The following is a 19,509-nucleotide window of genomic DNA, read 5'->3' on the forward strand; positions in this document are numbered from 1 at the left end:
CTAGACTAAGTGAAAGTGTCTCTAATCATACATGTTAACTCAATGAGAATTGTAGTATTTTTTATTTTCTTCTTTTTACGATGCGGGGCGTGTCCCTTGAAATCCACGTAAACACACGTTTCCATGTAAACATATGAGGGGAATTCCCCAGCTGGCGGCGGTCGCCCGCCTGTGACGTCACAGCCCCAGCGCTCCGTGGGGCGGTGGGACGGCAGGGGGCGCCGGTGAGCCGCCGCCGGGACCCGAGGAGAACGGCGGAGGAGGCCGTGTTTGTTTACCATGGCGACGGGGACGCCGCGCGCCGAGCTCCGCACGCTCTCGCTGGCGATACTTGTTTTGCTGGAATTGCGCCCGCTTCGCTGCCAGGAGTTCGTCCTCTCGTTTCAGACCGCGTCCGACTGTGGCGACGGACAGTTCCTGGACATCTCCAGTCTCTCCTGTGCGAAGTGCGGCGCGAACCAGCGTGCGAGTGCAACAGGTAGCTAGCTAGCTAGCTGGCTGGCGACGGAGCCATGTTTACCTTTGACGCTGGCGCTTATCGTCTGTCTAGCTGATGTTAATGTGAGATGGCTCAACAGTTACAGCTCCTTAACATATATATATACATACATATATATATATATATGCACATTACATTTTTCATCTATGTATGCAAACGAGCAATTTCGTATTTTTTGACAGGGTGTGATGTTGACACAGGTCTATTATTGATTGTTAATCTTTGGGTTAATGTTATGTTGCCATTGTTTAAATACATGTTTACGTTTATTGCATATTGCCAATCGTAGTAAATATATTTATTCTCATTACTTCATGATTATTATTGTATAATAATAAGAAGAATCATTATTATTATTATTATTATTATTATTATTATTATTGTTTTGATCTGGGCTCACACACAATTTCCCTCCGGATATGAATAAAGTGTGTGTCTTATCAGTCTGTCTGTCCATCCATCTGTCTATCTTACATATCATCTTTTTGTTAACGGAGCTGTCACAAGAAATGAAAATATCAACTGTTAGGTATGGACACATTTGGACACTATCCTGTATCACCGTTTTGGAACTATTAACCCACTGTTTCCCTTTCCTGGCAGGACTAAGCTGTGTTTGCCAACCCGGGTACAGAGTTCTCACCGATAACGGAGCATCTATTACATGTCAACAATGCCCCAACGAACGGCCGGTATGTACAGTGGTTCCGAAAATCCGCCCTGTGTCTTAAGACTCCCTACACATGAAACTCCACACATGATTCCCCTCTGTCCACCGTGCAGGCAGTAACACAAGATGGCTTTGCGTGCATTCGCTGTCCGGGCAGTCTGAGTGATGGGAGGACCTGCCTGTGTCCCAAAGGGAGCATCCTTGGTAATGACCAAACTGCAAATAAATGAATATCTAGGACTGTGCTGAAAACGAACTAGCAAACCATGTAGATGGATAGATGGATGGATGGATGAATAGATAGATAGATAGATAGATAGATAGATAGATAGATAGATAGATAGATAGATAGATAGTAATGTAAATATGATAATAGTATCATAATGATAGTAGTAATAATAATGATATTTAATATAATATAATGTAATCTAATAATAAAATAAATCTGATCATATGATAACAAAATCATGTAATCTGATAGTAATATTGAAGTTATAATCAAATAATAATATATAATATTATGTCATCTGAAAATACAGTAGTACATTTTTTACCATGAATGTCTAATTGTATATCGCATCCCCTTACAGTAGAGAGAGATGTCCAGGCAAAACTTTTGGAAGAGGCAAGATGTGAGACTTGTTACGGGGGTGACCCGGCCTTCTCAGTACCCAACAACAACAGGTACAACTATCAACGCAGCAGCGCAACATTCATTATTCCAGTGTTCTTCGTGCAAGCCAACACAAGCTCCGCGTGCCATTCTCATTCATGGGTATTGCTCCAGACTTTATTGGTTAAGGCAAAATTAAAACCCAACGACAGAATTAGAAGGTATTTCCCCCTGTAGTTCTGACAAGTGGTATATGCCAGGCCGCAGAAGCACAGCACTTGGGCGAAATTAGCTTTTCTTTGAGCGTGCAGACTTGTCTTTCAGGTGTGAGAGATGTCAGCCTACCCTAATTAACACCACTGCCTCTTGTTTGTGTAACCTTCCTTATATTCTTGTAAGTACAGAACTATCCCCCCACACCCACATTCACACACAGTCCATCAACTTAATAAAAGAGTAACTAACGATGGAACAGAATTGATTGTTGTTATTCATTTTCTCAGGCAGGAGGACTATGTTTCCCTCCTAACGCTCTCCCCATCAATGTAAACCCCATTGTCAAGTTTTCTCAGTTGGTGAGTCTTTTTTCCTTCTTGCGTCTTTTGCCGCACATCAAATTAACAAAGTATTGAGAGTTATTATTGTGAAAATATATACCGCTTTGAATTATCTTTGAATCCTCTCTTGCACACTTATTTTGCATGCAGACAGTGCTATACATTATTATTATATAGATAATGTGGGGCTGCAGAGAATCTATACTTATTTTCTTTATATATATATATATATATATACATATATATACATATATACACATACACATTATATATACACCTTTTTTTTTATTCCCACAGGCACTCCTTGTTCAGTCTGCATGGTTCGTTAAAAACCTTTACTCCTCGTCGGCAGCCTGCCTGGTAAGTGCCAGGGGTATGGGGACATTCAAACAACACTAATCCGTCCAAATACTTATAACACAGAAAAGGGAAATATAATACAATTAAAATCTTTTGCATTTTATTTTACATTATAGCTACATTTTACTCACTGACCTCATGCTGAGGTAATGAGTTGTGATTTAATTCTCACCGATACTGTGCTGTCTGATGCCTGGTCACAAGGCTCTCGGTCTCTGTGTTCCTTCTGTTTTTCTAGGTCTTTTCCAACCTTACAGCATGCCAGGCTCTGGGGAATATGTGTGTGATGAACATGCACTCCTTAAGCAGTGTGGCCAGCGATGCCTGTGGAATCTTCAACACTATTTTCCGGTCAACGGCTGCTTTGGGCTCTACGAAAGACATTTCTTACTGGTAAATCCTGCTGTTATAGCAGTCCTGGCACGGAAGTAGGAAACAAAAGGACATGCAAATGAATTATGTCAATGTAATTGTTCATCAAAATGGCATAGTTTCACTGTTATTTTTTTTAGTGTTTAACTGTTGTGACTGACCTTTCTTCCCACTACCTCAGGAGAGCTAACCTGCCTTGGCTGTACTACGGGGACCAGCCAGGACTGGCCAGTCTAGTGCTTCAAACCAATCCGCTGCCGATGGGTTTCAGTTTTAAACGAAGTAACAAGGTTCGCAAAAATGCGTACTGTTGTGTCATTGTGGCAAACGGATCAGTATATCACAAACATCTTTCACCATATCAGTTCCCTCACAACACAACAGAATGATACCATTGAAAGTCTCCTTTTGATTTATTTAATAAGACCTCAAAGGTAGAAGTAAACTACTGTTTATACCAAAAATGTATATATGTTTTTTTGGTTTTTTTTTTTGTTTTTTAGAACACTGGTATTAAGCTGCTGTCTGCGGTCTATAATGTAGGGGGGGAGTTCCTCCGATGGGAAAAGGTTGGAGGAGGTAACCTGCAGGTAAGATTTAAATAAGTAAAAATGAACTGGCCTTTTGGTCCATGGTGAAGCATGCATACATGGACACAACAGAGTCTGGATACTTGCATCGTGCAGTGAGAATGATAATCCTTTTTTTTTTTTCTTTTGCTTGTTAACATTCTGAAGTATTTGCTCTTTTATTTATGTCTTGTAACGAATCTTCAGCATCTGCGTATTTGTCCTTTGTCCTTTATTTCAGCTTTGTCCCGACACAGCTGTGCGACAGAGGGCCCCTTACACATTTGGAACCGCTTACCGAGAGAGTGTGGGTGGCTCACGTTTTGTATTTGTGGAAATTTGGGAAATATTTCTTTCTATCACATTGTGTGTGTGTTTGTGTGTGTGTGTGTGTGTGTGTGTGTGTGTGTGTGCGTGGTTAGTGTGATCTGTCTGTAGCAGAGCTGTTGCATTCCCATCCGGAGCCGTTGTTTTATGACGTGTTCATGGACCTCAGTCAAGGAGAAGACCAGAAATTGCTTCCTATCCCAACACTAATCCTCAACCAACAATACAACGGACGCTTTATCAACCAAGGTGATTCATCCGTTAGTGTGTGTGCGTGCGTGCAGGCACCTGTGTTCATAAATGAATCTGAAGACAAACATTTTTTTCTGTCTATTCACAGAGAAAATGAAAAACTGGTACCTGTCACGTCGTATGTTTGTGGTTGACACATTGAGTGCGAGAGAGAAAGATCTGAATGCGCAGCCTAAAGTCATCCGCGTTGCTGCCGACATCAAAATACGGTACCGCCACCTTCGTCTGCAAATATATACAATATGACATGGGAGAGACCTATGTTCCTTACGTGTGTGTGTGTGTGTGTGTGTGTGTGTGTGTGTGTGTGTGTGTCTGTGTGCGTGCGTGCGTGCGTGCGTCACGTGCTGAATAGGTTCCAGCTGGTGACAGGCACTCTGAAAGGACAGGTCTTCCCTCCTCAGATGTCCGTGTCCTACAAAGAAGTGCTCATCACAGACCTCAACACACAAACTATCTCTGTAATATAAAAAAATATATCTTAATTGTTTTCACACCATTCCTGTCGTTATCAAGACATCAGCACATGCAGTTTTGTTTAAACTTTGTTTGGATGAATGAAACTGCTTAAGCTTTAAATTTCCACTAACCATGTAACAGTCGGCACTGTGGACAGGTAGTGCTGTTTGGTGATGATGTTATTTGATTTGTGTCCAGGTGTCTTTCTCTGTGGAGTATGAGATGGATCAGAATGAGGGACGCATGAAGATAGACGTGAGTCAAACTTTCACTCTGAATTTATTTATTTATTTTTTCTTCCCACATTAACGATGATAAATATCATGTCTGCGTGCGTTCAGACGGCTCTGGGCGTGATGGGTGGTGTAGCCGTCCTCTACTCGCTGTTGAAGACCGTCAGCTGGAAGAGGAGGATCGCGTCGCCGCTCATCGACATCCTCTCTGGAGCCGGGGTTTGGGAAAATATTCAATTTGGATTAAAAAAAAAAAAACACTGTTAATGAATAGTCGAAGGTTTAAAGATATTCTAGGTTTTCTGCATCGTCATTATCTATCTGATCTGTATTCCCCAGACCATGTTGCAGTTCCTTTTGTTCTATGCCGGCGATCTGGCCAATGTTTTCTTTATCATCACCGTGGGAACGGGACTTTACTGGCTCATCTTCTCCAAGGTTAGCATGGTCTGCGTTTTGCTCTTCACAGCAGTACTTCTCGTTCAAAGGCATACACTTGTTTCTATTAAATTGGCTCATTTCCTTGCAGCTGAATCGATCTGTCCATGGGTCTTAATCTGTTTTGTCTTTGTTAATATCTACTATTCCGTCCTCATTTGAATCATTTTCTTTCTTGATTTGCTCTTACCTGTATTTTGTCTCATACCATTTTCAGTAGGTTCTATTCATGATAATTAAAGGTTTGTGGCATTCACTGACATTTATTTTATTTATTTTTTCCCTCTTGTCTGGATACTTCAGACTCTTGAGGTAAGTCTCTTTGGCTTTTTACCGTTCACTATTCCTGTTCTAATCTTTTCCCAATCGCTCTTCCCTAGGCCTGTCCTTTTTTGCTATGTTTTTTCTCTTTCACACTTTATTCTCACAAATTTACTGAGGGCACGGGTTTTCAAGTGTTATTGTTTCTGTAAAATACTATTACTCTATGACTAAACACAAATTATTTGTGTGTGTCTGTGTGTTCAGGCCCAACAATTTGTATTTCTGTTGTTGCCACTGCCGGCTCAGGAGGAATGGTTTGTGACTTACATTTGTTGTGCCTTCGCTCTTAAGGTGAGTCCATCTGGTCGGCACAACACACACAGAACAAATAAAATGCGAAACGTGTATCAAGTCATTGTGTACTTGATGCTGTGGCGTCTGTATTTCCAGACGTTGCAGTTTCTCCACATGTTGGTCCTTCACTTGTCAGTCGATGCGTTCTTCATCGATTGGGAGAGGCCACGGAGCAAAGCAAACAGGACGGTCCAAGGTACAAACTGGAATATCCTTATTTTTCTCCACATAGGCAAGCTTGAGCCAGTGGTTTTCTTTATTTTAAAAGTATGTTTTTCTCTCAGGTTTCGGAGCTACCAGTCGTAAAAAAATCATTTTTGTTTCAGCCGCTGGGGAAACGAAACGAGATTCCTCCCCCATCAGCATCTGGAGGACCTACTTTGTTGCCAACGAGTGGAACAAGATCCAGACGACCCGCAAGATCAGTCCCACCTTCCAGGTCATGGCCGTGCTCTTCCTGCTGGAGGTGAATCCCGTCACACCCTCTCTCTGATTTCCCTTTCCGTCCCCACCGTTTTCCAACCCTCTTCCCCATTCTGTCGTCGACCCGTTCCGTGGTGGTCCAGGTCGTAGGGTTCTCCAACCTGGCCCTGAGGGACCCCTGGTCAACGTTACAGCGCCCCCCTCAGGCCTACACCCCTCCCTACAGCCTGACGCTGCGCTACGGCGTCGCAGCATCACTCTGGCTGTGCATCGGCCTCCTACAGGTAAAATCGACTGTTGTTGTCACTTGTAAAAGGAGTGGAAAGAAAAAAAAAAATACAAAAGAATGATTCTGTGACGATGCTCATTTCATACACTTTAACATAATTTATTGTACCCAAACAGGGGATATTTTTCACTATGTTCCATGAGCGCTTTGTGGAGGACAAAATCCGTCAGTTTGTGGACCTCTGCTCTGTCAGTAATGTATGTCAAACAGTGTGGACTTATCTTTTATTTAAAATTGCGTACAACATTTTTTATATTTTTTTGGTGAATTATTAAAGGTGTATTTCTGCGTAGATCTCTGTGCTGCTGTTATCCTATCGATGCTTCGGCTACTACATCCACGGGCGCTCGGTGCACGGCCACGCCGACACTAATATGGAGGAGATGAACACCAATCTGAAGAGAGAAGCCGTACGTACAGCGCCCGTCTGCAGATGGAGCGTATTCAGTACTTAATGGCTGCTCAAAATTATATTCACTCACCTTGTATTTGTGGAAATTTGGGAAACCTTTGGGAACACCTTTCTCTCATTTTGGAATACTGGGGTGTAGGTCCTGTCTGATCAAAGGTCATGGTTAAAAGTTAATCACATTTTAACAAAAAAGAGAAGAGGAGAGGAAGAAGGCTCTAGAAGACCTGAGATCAGGTCTAGATGGGGACCTGTCTCCCTCCATGTGTAATCTCCATGCGTGCCCGTGCTTAACAGGGATACTCAGCTTTTTTGTTTCATTCAATTACGGAGACATCTACGGTTTTGTCTGGAGATCGCCTACAGTACAGTCAACCTAACATGGCCACACACCAACACACACACACACACACACACACACACACACACACACAGAGACACACATCAGAAATAATTTTTAAATACTTGTATTTCCCTCGTCTGCACTTTTGTCACAGACACTTGGTATTAATTCCTCTTTCTTTTAAAAGATTTGTGGTGGTCTCTGCAGCCAACAGAGCACTGACCATGCATAGCTCTTAGCTCCGATGCGGGCGGGTCCGGTCACGCTCCAGGCGTGGGTGGAGTAGTACTAGTGCTGCATTCCATTTACCTTGGAATTCGGAAGTTGGAGTTGGGAATAAAGTCACATACGAGTTGACAACAATGTTGGCCGTGTTCCAGTACGGAAAACCAAGATGGACGCCTTTGTTGTGCTTGCTGTTTCGGGATACAGACAACTACAGAAGAAACATGGGACCAGGAAATGGAGCTTCTCCTCTGGGGGTTCACGGACATGTACATCTTCATGTCCAAATGGACTTGATAATAAAAAAATAAAAAATACATTGTTTACATCATGGCCGCTACAACAGCTTTCACTTATTGTTTATGCACCGAGCAGCAATCTTGGAGTTTTAGGTCAAGGTTGATGAGGTTCTTCCGACTTTTGCAAATCGGAAATCTGACTTTGGGGGGACGTTCTAGTTGAAAATTCCGATCGGGAACCCCAAATTATTCTTTCCATTTGAACTTCTTCCTGGTTCAAATGGAACGCAGCATCAGACTCAAAGCTGAACCGCTCGTTTTAGGACATGTTTTCTGAAACAGAGAGCTCACAATAAACTGACTGGGTTGTCTTAATTCACAGTTTGTGTGTTAGTAGGCCCATCAGAGACAAAAATGTGCACAAGCACTGAAAAAGTGAGTTTTCCATAATAGGTCCCCTTTAAATAGATAAAATACTCATGTATGGAATTTGGCATTTGAAAGCCGTAGAGTTTCTCGTCCAACAGCATCGCTTTGCTTCAGTCGGTACCATCAAAGCATTGGATCCCAATGTCCAGCCCCAGTCACTTTTTTTGTTTATGTTTAAGGAGTCCCTGCGAGCCCAGAGAGGACTGCTTCCAAACACCGACACTCAGACCTTCGAGATCGCCATCACCAACCACCTCCGTCAGCAGTATGACAGAATCCGGGAGCCGCTCAGCAGGGTGTGTGTGTGTGTGTGTGTGTGTGTGTGTGTGGGTGGCCAAAGCTTCATAAAAACCATTCACTCCTGACGTCTTCAAACAACGGGGCTGCTCTGTGTGATTCACTTTCTCTCTCGTGCGGCTCCAGAGGAATGGGCCATCGCGGCTCGTGGACGCAACTGCAGCAAACCCGTTTGAGCAGAGCACCCGGGCTTACAACACCATGAACCGCTTCCTGGGCTCAGTGATAGATCATGTAAATACAACAACACACACGATAAGCTACATACACGTTCTGGTATTTGAAAAATTGTGAATCTTTTTGAGAATTTTTCTCATGAGCGCTATATCATGTGCAGTTAATATCAAGAGTGTATACCCCTTTGATTTATTTGCTTTGATGCTAAATATTTGTCAATCTCTGTACACTATGTATGCATATTACTATGTTTAGCAGTGTAATAATTGAACACACTGACTCAAATTTGAAATTGTGTGTAGACTTCAGTGTATAGGAAGTTGTTTGTGTTGCAATGTGTCTTACACAGACCAGTGTAATGTAATGTAAAAGTCTTGTAATCCATCCCATAGGCTCACCGCGATATGGACTATATCGTGAAGGACAAGCTGATGTTTGAGAGGGTTATTGGGATGGAGTTCCTTGAACCCAGTGAAAAAAGCATATTCTACAATGGTAATTCTATGACCTTTTTCCTCACCTCTTGCTCATTCTTTGAAGTGTTGGTTTGTGTCTGGGAACGGGGTGGAATTGGGTTGACATCATCTCATCATCATCATCATCATGTGCAACCTCTTCCTGTGCTCCTTGTCTCAGATGAATCTTGCTCCTTCACCGATGTCCTGTTTTTTGGAAACGAGGCCACGCTGCTGATCTTTGATACTTTGTTTTTCTGCGTGGTTGACCTTGGATCTCAGAGCTTCATACTTGCAGCTATGCTTACGTACATAGAGCAAATGGTAAGTGTTCAGTTTGGCGGCATGTGGCTCTTTGTGTTCCATGTCTCTCCAAATTGCTAAAAAAAAAACCACTTGTGTAATTATTATTATTTTTTCTTTCAATTCTCATAAACTTCAGATATTTCGCTTGATCCGAAGTGCCATTGGAAGGAGAAACCTCGCCAACAAGACATTAGTGGACCAGAGATTTCTGATATAGGCTTCCCTGCTGGTTTGTTGATAATGCCAATGTTGCTTAGTTGTGTGTGTTTGTAGAGCATGTAAATGTTTACACTTTGTGCAGCTGTTTTCTACACTTTTTTATAAACTTTTTATTTTACATAAATAGTATTTTTTTTTTTTCTTTCCCACCGATAGCGGATATTTTTCTAAGCTATGATTTTTTTTCTTCGTCATAAAAACTTGACATTTGACATAATAGCAGTGTTGCTTTATTGCCCCTTGTCTGTTGGACATTTTCTCTTCATCTATCCATTGAAATCGTATGACCCCAAAAGAAACACGATATAATGTGATTTATGAAAAATATTTTCATTTTAATCTATCTACATTTTTTTCTGCTGTGTCTCCGTCAAACTCGGAAATCGGTTTACTCCCCACGTCGGAGCTAATCGTTCCATTGCTTCTTTTTTGGGAAAGCGTGGAATCCGGAAGAAACGTCGTGTTTGTTTGGCCAGCTTCTCAGTTTTACAACCATGTGCACGGAACCTAAAACGACGGACCAGTTTGGATGGAAGCTAGACGTTCTCAAATAATAAACCGATGCAAAGTGAACTTTGCTCACCCTCAACGGTGTGCGCCATGTTGCCGGGACACCACGTCTGTTCTCTCGGCCAACTCGAACCCGGGGACGTTTGCCCCGAATTCCGACTTGGAACCCCGCCCGCTCCTCTGCGCTTTTACGAGCGGGAGGTGGGATTTTCCGAGTTCCATGTCAGCGGAACGCGCCATGCGACCCGAAGGCTATTTCCGCGTCGCCGGGCCCTTGCTACGTCATCGCGCCTGTCAGCGCTCAGCCAACCAGCGCTCACCTGGTGCTGCTCCGCGCTGGGGAGGGATGCACGGCGTTCCGCTGCTCGCTGTTCAGCCATGAACTTCAACCGCCGCTTCAAAGCCTCCGGTTGAGGTGAGTCCTTGTCCGGCGGTTCCTCCATACATTGCACGCAGGCTGTTTTGCCGCTCCCCGTGTATTTCCACAGCTTATTATTCTTGCCAACGGTTGTTGGGTGGAGCAGACGCCAGCGCTAGCTAGCAGACGCTCCAGGGCTGCTTCGGTACGTTTATTCACGACGCGCCGTTTCCAAAGTCACTCGACGGCGATGCGCAATGTGGCGTCTGTGGTGTGATGCCGTGCGCTCGTCGCTGCTCGATCGGAGCTGGTTCTCGCTGTGTCGTGTAGCTTGCCTGGGGCCGGTCATATCAACAAACATGGCAACTTCGTTGCAGTGCGGGGAAGGGCCCTGTGTGGAGTCGGTGTAAGGCAGGACTGTTTCACTGGCGGGGCGGGGGTGGGGGGTGGCCCGCCCACCAGTGAAGAATGCCTCTATGAGGATTCTATGGGGGAAAAAAAAGAACACAAACGAAAGATATTACGACCATCAACACCACAAACCTGACCAAATGCCCTCCAACTTAAAAAGGCGGTTGTCCCGTCCCGCCCACTTCTAATCAGTCAAACTACCACGAACACTATTTTAAACCGTTTGGCATCTGAGACATTTGCGTTGTAAATCAGGTAAACACGGGGCCGAGTGGGAAGACATCTTAGTTAATTGGCAAAGTTACAAAATGTTTCTTGTTTATAGTGGGATTAATGTGGAAAAATACAATTTTGGTCCTTTTGCATTTTCATTTTCTTGCCTTAAAAGTACAACCACACTGTTTCAACACATAGAGGTAATGAACGCTGAGCTGTTAACAAGTTGCAAATCTGGGCCCTAATGGAATGTGAACGTAGTCGAATAGCCCTGGTGCAACCAAATCACCAGAACGTTGGTTCCACTCTCCAGCACTGTCAGTCATATCGCCCAGATATCTGCTTGGTTCTCCACGCCAGGCCAGCCAAGATCCCCTTTCATCTCATGAAGCTGCAAATAGATTGAGCCTTTCATTATGTAATGGGGAAAGAAGAGGTTCAGACACGCACAGCCAGGATCTGGTTCAGTAGGACATGGTCGGACAGAGTATTTCACAACCTGCAAATGTCAGGGCTACCATACCACACTGAAGTGTATTAATAGCCAGGGCAATGCCTGCCCGTCCTTGGAGAACAGGAGAGCTACACATCAGTGTACGATCTTACCATTTCCACTAAATCTATAGGTAAGACATGCCAACATAAGACTAACTAGCTTTTCATATACTGACCCCACGCTTTGACATTTGGCATGACGTTCAGTGTAAGATAAATATCACTAGTGCAATTTTTAAGTTGCCATTTTCTTTTCTTTTGACTAAATCAATCCACAAATTTAATTTTTGCTTAAGTTATACAGTGTATTGAATGACAGAACAAAAACATAGCGGTATTGTATGCAGCGTACAATACCGACTTGGCAGAGAGCTGGTTTTAAGTTGGAACGGTCGTTAAACAGGTAGGTCGTTAAGTGAGGAGTAACCGTAGTTAAATGTTGTATTTTCCTTGTCTTGAATGCTGCATTACAGTAATGTAATCCAATTTTCTGAACTTGGTTGACTGTTCTAACTGTTCTAACGGTGGTCATAATATACATATTAGTCACAATTGTTTCTCAAATATTTCTTGTGTGTTAATATCTAATGCAAGCACCAATAGTCATTCCCAAAATATGGCCAAATTTTCATTATCAAGGTATTTCATTTTGTCAATATCACCCAGCCCTATCTATGCTTGTTTTGGGTTAGGGAGTGACCTCTGTATGTCTCTTCCTCTCCTGTAGCTGCGCATATGTCTGTGCACTGTGCTTGATGGCCTGGAGTGTACCGTCAGTCATGCCTGTGACATCAAAGCTTTTTCGAGGATGGCTCCGCACCAAGATTTTGTCCTCCAGCCCGATAATATGCCAACATCAGTCTCATTTTGGGCCCATTTCTCATCGACACCGCTTAATACACCCCTCACTCAGCTTGCACCATCACTTGCCTTCAAGACAATACCAAACCACCCCAGACCTACACAGCTACACTCTCACCCCTCCACAAGTCAACTCAATTCTGAAAGCCAATGAGTATAGTTTTAAGGTTTGTATCGACTCGTGCATGCAAACAAAATTAGCATTTTGCATCAATAACACTGAGATTCTGCCCTGAAGTCTTGACATGGGTGTTTTGATTTCTAATGGTCGTAGGTGCCCGAGTTTGATGGGAGGAATGTGTCCGCAGTGATGGGCTTTGACAGCAACCAGCTTCCAGCCAACGCTCCCATAGAGGACCGCCGCAGTGCGGCCATCTGCCTCCAGACACGGGGGATGCTGCTGGGGGTCTTTGATGGCCATGCCGGCTGCGCCTGTGCTCAGGTGAAGTCGATTTTGATATCATACATTTGATCTGTTGTCTGTAATGAAGGGAACTCGATTTAAATGCTCTACCCATGTCTGTGTATTATCTATGTTGTAAGCTATGAATCTGATAACGTGCTATGTACCTTATGCTCTTATTATGTGAATGCTGAAAATTTACCAACAAGTACAGGCTTTCAATTCTATAAAACACCTTCAGTCTTAACTTAAATACTCTAAATGTAACACCCACCCCCTCCCTACTCTTCACCAGGCTTTGAGCGAGAGGTTGTTTTATTACATCGCTGTGTCACTGCTGCCTCATGACACTCTGTGTGACCTGGAGGCGGCGGTGGAGGCAGGCCGGCCGCTCAGCCCCATCCTGCAGTGGCACAAGCACCCGCACGACTACTTCAGTCGAGAGGCACAGACCCTCTACTTCAACAGCCTACGAACCTACTGGCAAGAGCTCATCGACCTCAACAGGTAACGATGGGGAATTAAGACACACGTTGTTCAGTAGAATCTGCCTCCTGTCTTCTTTCTGTTCTGTTTGAGCTCCACTCGCCATGTTTACCTCTCACTCTGTCCCCCTCTCGGCTCCTTGTCGTGTTACACACTAGTTCTCTTTTCTCGCTGGAATGCTCAACAGCCGTTCTCTGTGTTCTCAGTCCTGGTGAAAATCCAGACACAAGGGAGGCGTTGCAGAACGCCTTCAAGAGGCTTGACAACGACCTGTCTCTGGAAGCTCAGGTGGTGTACCTGACCTTTGACCTTCCACCCGAAGGCATATAATTCCTTTACACCGACTTCTCTCTGTTTGTGCTGTGCTTCATCTTGGTTTGACTTGGCTGGTGATGTCTTTTCAGGTCGGAGACCCGAATGCCTTCTTGCACTACTGGGTTTTGAGAGTGGCCTTTTCAGGAGCTACCGCCTGTGTCGCACACATCGATGGACCAGACCTGTACGGCCGCCTCCCTTTCTTTGTGTCTGTTTTAGACTGCAAATGAATATTTTACCTCTGGATTTTTATGTTCTTTCTCTGTAAGGTTCATTGCCAACACAGGCGACGGTCGGGCGGTGCTGGGGGTGCAGGAGGAGGATGGTTCATTCAGCGCTCACACACTCTCGAACGACCACAACGCCCAGAATGACAATGAGGTGGCACGGATACGGGGCGAGCACCCTCCGTCAGAGAGGAAGACGGTCATACGCCAGGTACTGCACTTGTCACTCCATACCCAGTCCATTCCACACAGACCCTGGAGGCTCTCTTTGTGGCCCCCGATATCGAACGCCCTCCTCGCCTCTCTCCCCAGGACCGGCTGCTCGGCCTCCTCATGCCGTTTCGTGCCTTTGGGGACGTGAAGTTCAAGTGGAGCATCGAGCTGCAGAAGCGCGTGCTGGAGTCCGGGCCGGACCAGCTCCACGAAAACGAGCACACCAAGTTCATCCCCCCCAACTACCACACGCCCCCTTACCTGACCGCGGAGCCGGAGATCACACACCACAGACTGCGGCCGCAGGATCGCTTCCTGGTAAGACGACGAGGAGGATATTTCCTAACGGATGAAGAGCTATTCACTGAATCCTAAAATTATATTTATATCATCTCAAGTGTTGAGTGTGAGTGTTATAAGTGTTGGGAACCATTCCCTTATTCATTCCTGCCCCAAATTCCAAATGATGCAATACTACGGCATTGAACTTGCCAAGTTCATGAACTGCCATGCATCATTAAATGTCAAGTTGTAACACATCCAATGTGATAAAACTTTAGTAGTACATGCTGTAAAATACAGGTCATTACATTTTTTTTTTTTTTTTTTTAAAGGGCTATATTTTTATTACAGGCATGATGTTTTGCGGTGCTGGATGGATAATGGGTGATGGATAAAATTAAAGAATGGACAAAGGAAATCATTGAGGAATCAGTATTGCTAAATTATTTTCAGTACCCTACTTATTCATTAAGTAAATTATTATAGTTTATGTTCAATCATTCTCATTGATAAATGTATTATTATTATTATTATTTTCTTTGTGTAGTATGGTGTTGCTTTTGTAGGTAACTGTTTCAGTAATCAACAAAACACTTGGACATTATTTAAATGTCATGAGTGCGAATGTGTTTCCGTCTCCCCCTCCCCTCCAGGTGATTGGCTCTGACGGCCTCTGGGAGACGCTCCACAGACAGGAAGTGGTTCGCATCGTGGGGGAGTATCTGACCGGGGTGCACCAGCGGCAGCCCCTCACCGTGGGAGGCTACAGGGTCACCCTGGGACAGATGCAGGAGCTCCTGGACGGCAGGAAGGCGCGCATGTCGTCGGCGTTCGAGGACCAGAACGCGGCGACCCACCTGATCCGCCACGCGGTGGGGAACAATGAGTTCGGCACCGTGGACCACGAGAGATTGTCCAAGATGCTGTCGCTGCCCGAGGAGCTCGCCCGCATGTACCGCGATGACATCACCATCATCATAGCCCAGTTCAACCCTCATGTAATCGGAGCACAACAACAAGAGGTCCAGTCCTGAAGAATAAAGACAAATAAACACACAGAAGTCATTCACATATACTTTTTTTTTTTTTTGTTTACCATTTTACCAATGTATATGGATAAACAAGCACACACTCTGTCAGCAGACACACCTTGTGTAAGGGGGTGTGTCTCTCATCAGTTATCATCATCACTCTTATTTTCTTTTAAGACTATCTAAAAAAACGTCATATCCTGATCTCAGGGAGATTGTGTTCCCATTAAGTCAGTTTAAAGGACCATACCGGTGTCAAATTTAGTTTTAGCCAATTTACTAGTCAGCGCACACTGTTCACATTACCCCTGAACATAACCTTCCTGATGTTTATTTGTCGCATACGATTATACATATATGCAGTGAAATGTCATTGCAATGCACCCAGAGATTATGCACAATAAGTACTAACTGACACAATTGCTAAGTAATTAAAACTAACTTAACTAAATTAGCTGAACTAACTGATTCCTAAAATGTAATTCATTTAGTAAATAGAATAAAATAAGAGTAAAAGGGTAATATACTGAACGGAAATACGAAATAGAATAGACTTATGTGTATACAGATGTGTGCATTAAAGGGGCATGTGAATAAAGTGAAGTAGTGTGTTTTGAGATGTACAGTACAGTACAGTATACAACAGTACAGTAGCAGTACAGCATGCAGGAGGAGGGTTTATCACATATCGTTTCTATATTCCAAAAAAAATAGACAATATCACGAATGTGAGCCATCATCAGGAAAATGGTCATTGAATATAGAATGTGTGCTGACTAGTAAACATGACACCTTTATGATGCTTTAAGGTTAGATTGGATGGCAGCAGCTTCTCTCTCTCACACACACACACACACACACACACACACACACACACTTTCTGTACATCATGGCCTTGGCATGTTGCCAATATCTTTGTGACTGTTTGTAAAGACCTTCTGCCACAGCTGAAATATATCAAAGAATCGCGGCTCACGGGAAGCTGTTACAAACTGTTGTGCCAAAACATTCAACCTCCTCGCCCCTCGACCGTGTCACGTTTAGGACATTTCCAAAGGCGGCGAAGTCCGGGATTTGACGCGGAAAATCGGCTTTTGGTGACGGCACTAACTCCGCTTTTTTCCTCGTCGTTTTCATAGACTGGTTTAATAACGTTAGTCTTGCCCTAGACCCTCCCACTGTTCTGTCTGTAGTATAACCTGTATGATTTGAACGGGCACCACCGCTTTGTCCTCATGGTTTTTCTGCTCGCGGCCCGAGCAGGTTGTGTTATTTACGTGTCTGTAATCACTCATTTTCGCTGCTCGAGTTGGCGGGTTTGAGAGAGAAAACACTCGAGCATAGTCCTTTTCACGTTGCTTTCTGGATCTATACAGTCAATAAACCCTGGCGCAGCTCGTTGGGAAGCACCACTACAGAGGAGCTGTTGCTACACCGTGACCTTTCTTCTGAAGGAGTTCAAATCGTATGTAGAACACAGGCTACAGACGAGCAAATAGGGCTGACCATATGACAAGCCTTTCACATTTGCGATTCTCTAGTGAAAGTAACATCTTAAAAAAAGAATAAACCAAAAGTCAGTGATTGAAAATAGGCAAAATCGTAACCATTTTAGACTTATAATATGGAGCTTGTGAAAGCAATATATCCTGTATATCCTCCTTATATTTCAAGGCCCGTCACCAGTAGGATTAAAAGGGAAAGGCGTTTAAACCTGTCAGGGGTTTCTATAACGTTCATTGATTGCTTAACATGCGTTGTCTTGTCACGATGTGGGACTAGTGAAAAATGTTAAATTCTGTAAAGAATTTGAGGTTTAGCACTCGAATATATTGGAGTATTAGAATCCATTTTTGGGTAAATCCAGGGTGTAAATTGAATTTTACCAGAGGGTCACTAGTTTTATATTTTGCCTTGTATTCATGTGGCGGCCCATTTGTTCCCTGGTTGAGATCATTATATATATATATATATATATATATATATATATATATATATATATATATTAATAAAGGGTGAGTTTGATGAAAGCAGTAGCAGATTGTGTCCTGAATATGTACAGTATATCGTGTACTAAACCGATCGGCCGTGTTCATGGCCCGGGGAATGAGGAGCTGTCTGACTACTTGAAGGATATTTATTAAACTTCAGCAATATGTTACATGTCTTTATCTACAGTCGTATTTATGAGATGTAACTTATGTGTTTTGTATTTGGAATGTTTTAATAAAACGCTGAATACACCCCCTGGTTGTGATTGATTTGGCTAATTCTCAAGTGAAGCACTGCGCGAGAGCTGAGCTGCTCTGCTCCTGGAATGCAGTTGAACTGTTTGAGTTCCCCCGCCTGCAGTTCTGGTTCTGAGGCACGGCAGTCCTGCACGCCTCACAGTCTATTCTTTTTTTGACTACTGTATACAATTATCTTCTAAGTATTAAAACCATGTTCAACAGTGGAATAGGGGAGTGTGGTGCCATAGGATTCTATAAATAATTATCACCACTAGAGCATGCTGCAGCTCAAGCCAAACCAAACTATTTGGGATTTGCAAATCCGGTACAACACTATGGCTACATCAGAAAACTAAATATGTTTCTCGGCCCATTTTTGAGCATTTCCATCTAAAGAAACGTCCCAAAGCAAATTATTCGTGAAATGTCCTTTTTTGGGGAATACTCAATACGCGTGAAAGGGAAAGAACGGGTGCGCTCTCTGCAACAAGCAACACATGATCGAATAGTATATTCGTAAATATAATCAACTTTGTCCGGTGCCATGTCCTGTCCTAATGTATTAAAACACTGTTGTATGTGTTCAAACGTTGGTCCCAGAGCTGCACTTTGATGGGACTGTAGAAAGGTGAAGGTGCTGAACTGGCCGAATATTTTACCAGAGAGACTATCATCTCAGATTCCTTCAAAAACGTATTCTCCAGCTTGATTCGATTTTAATATTTCCCTGTACAGTAGATGTGCCAATAAACTTTTAGGAGAGAAAGAGCTGGATAAATGTCGGGTCCTGAAGAGGCCTCTCATGTCAGCTCACAGGAGGTTACTGCCCGTTCCGTCTTTCCGCTTTAATGACGAATAGAGAAATGTTTAATCAGGGACAGTGTGTGGAAATAAACTCTGCAACCTTCGCTTCCTGCTCCCCTTGAATATTCCAGGACAGCTCCAGGACTCATCCAGGACAGTTCCAGGACAGTTCCAGGGCTCTCCCAGTTCAGTTCCAGGACTCTTCCAGGACAGTTCGAGGACTCTTTGAGGACAGTTCCAGGACTCTTCTAGAGCAGTTCCAGGACTCTTCCGGGACAGTTCCAGCACTCTTCCGGGGACAGTTCCAGGACTCTTCCGGGGACAGTTCCAGGACTCTTCCAGGACTCTTCCAGGACAGTTCCAGGAGCGTGGTGGTGTGGGATCTGGCTGAAGGAACACGTGCAGTGACCAACGGTTTGTCATCGCACATCTGCTCACTGTGGAAAGTGGAATGAACCATGACCATCACAACACGGCACAACTTATTCTGTTAAAACACAAGCAGCATATTGTTTGTTATTGATGATGCGCAAAAATAAATAATGAACGGGGAAATTTCAATTATGATCTGATATATACACTAAACTGTGTATTGTTTGTGATTATCCACCTTTTACCTTTTGCTTAAACCTGCCAGGATTCATCTTATTCTCCCACGAAGCTCTCACCAATACCTTCTCAACCTCATTCTCTCACACACACACACATACACACACACACACACACACACACACACACACACACACACACGCATAAACACTTTGTCTTCTTAAAGTGTGTGAAGCATCTTTTGGGATTCTCGTCTCGTGCGCGGGCATCGAACGTCGTCTTTACTCTGAGTTCAAGTTCACCGTCTCCGTTTGCAAAATCGAACACATCTTGCCGAGC

General features: G+C 43.7%; 2 protein-coding genes across 3 annotated transcripts; both read left to right on the forward strand.

Moving 5' to 3' along the window:
• Window positions 1–279: 279 nt before the first annotated feature.
• On the forward strand, window positions 280–10,343 carry tmem67 (transmembrane protein 67; the record flags this gene model as incomplete). The annotated part of the gene is made up of 28 exons (XM_080004724.1): window positions 280–478; window positions 1,103–1,191; window positions 1,283–1,373; window positions 1,760–1,853; window positions 2,107–2,176; window positions 2,286–2,357; window positions 2,637–2,699; window positions 2,938–3,092; window positions 3,253–3,361; window positions 3,575–3,661; window positions 3,882–3,947; window positions 4,063–4,216; window positions 4,308–4,428; window positions 4,575–4,680; window positions 4,877–4,933; window positions 5,020–5,130; window positions 5,251–5,358; window positions 5,878–5,964; window positions 6,064–6,163; window positions 6,294–6,433; window positions 6,534–6,674; window positions 6,796–6,876; window positions 6,973–7,089; window positions 8,504–8,620; window positions 8,748–8,855; window positions 9,191–9,293; window positions 9,435–9,577; window positions 9,696–10,343. The coding sequence occupies 28 exons, from the start codon at window positions 280–282 to the stop codon at window positions 9,774–9,776; spliced, it is 2,970 nt and encodes a 989-aa protein (XP_079860850.1). The 3' UTR covers window positions 9,777–10,343.
• Window positions 10,344–10,583: 240 nt separating this feature from the next.
• pdp1 (pyruvate dehydrogenase phosphatase catalytic subunit 1) lies at window positions 10,584–17,829 on the forward strand. Of its 2 annotated transcripts, none has more exons than XM_080005696.1 (9): window positions 10,584–10,703; window positions 12,496–12,796; window positions 12,904–13,071; window positions 13,328–13,539; window positions 13,725–13,806; window positions 13,923–14,017; window positions 14,103–14,271; window positions 14,373–14,591; window positions 15,209–17,829. In XM_080005696.1, the coding sequence occupies exons 2-9, from the start codon at window positions 12,524–12,526 to the stop codon at window positions 15,587–15,589; spliced, it is 1,599 nt and encodes a 532-aa protein (XP_079861822.1). In that variant the 5' UTR covers window positions 10,584–10,703; window positions 12,496–12,523; the 3' UTR covers window positions 15,590–17,829. The 2 variants fall into 2 exon arrangements, with proteins under 2 accessions (XP_079861822.1, XP_079861823.1); XM_080005697.1 differs by lacking the exon at window positions 10,584–10,703 and adding an exon at window positions 11,812–11,899.
• The last annotated feature ends 1,680 nt before the right edge of the window (window positions 17,830–19,509 follow it).

This window comes from Zeus faber, assembly GCF_960531495.2.
Source record: "Zeus faber genome assembly, chromosome: 8".
Classification (NCBI taxonomy): Eukaryota; Metazoa; Chordata; class Actinopteri; order Zeiformes; family Zeidae; genus Zeus; species Zeus faber.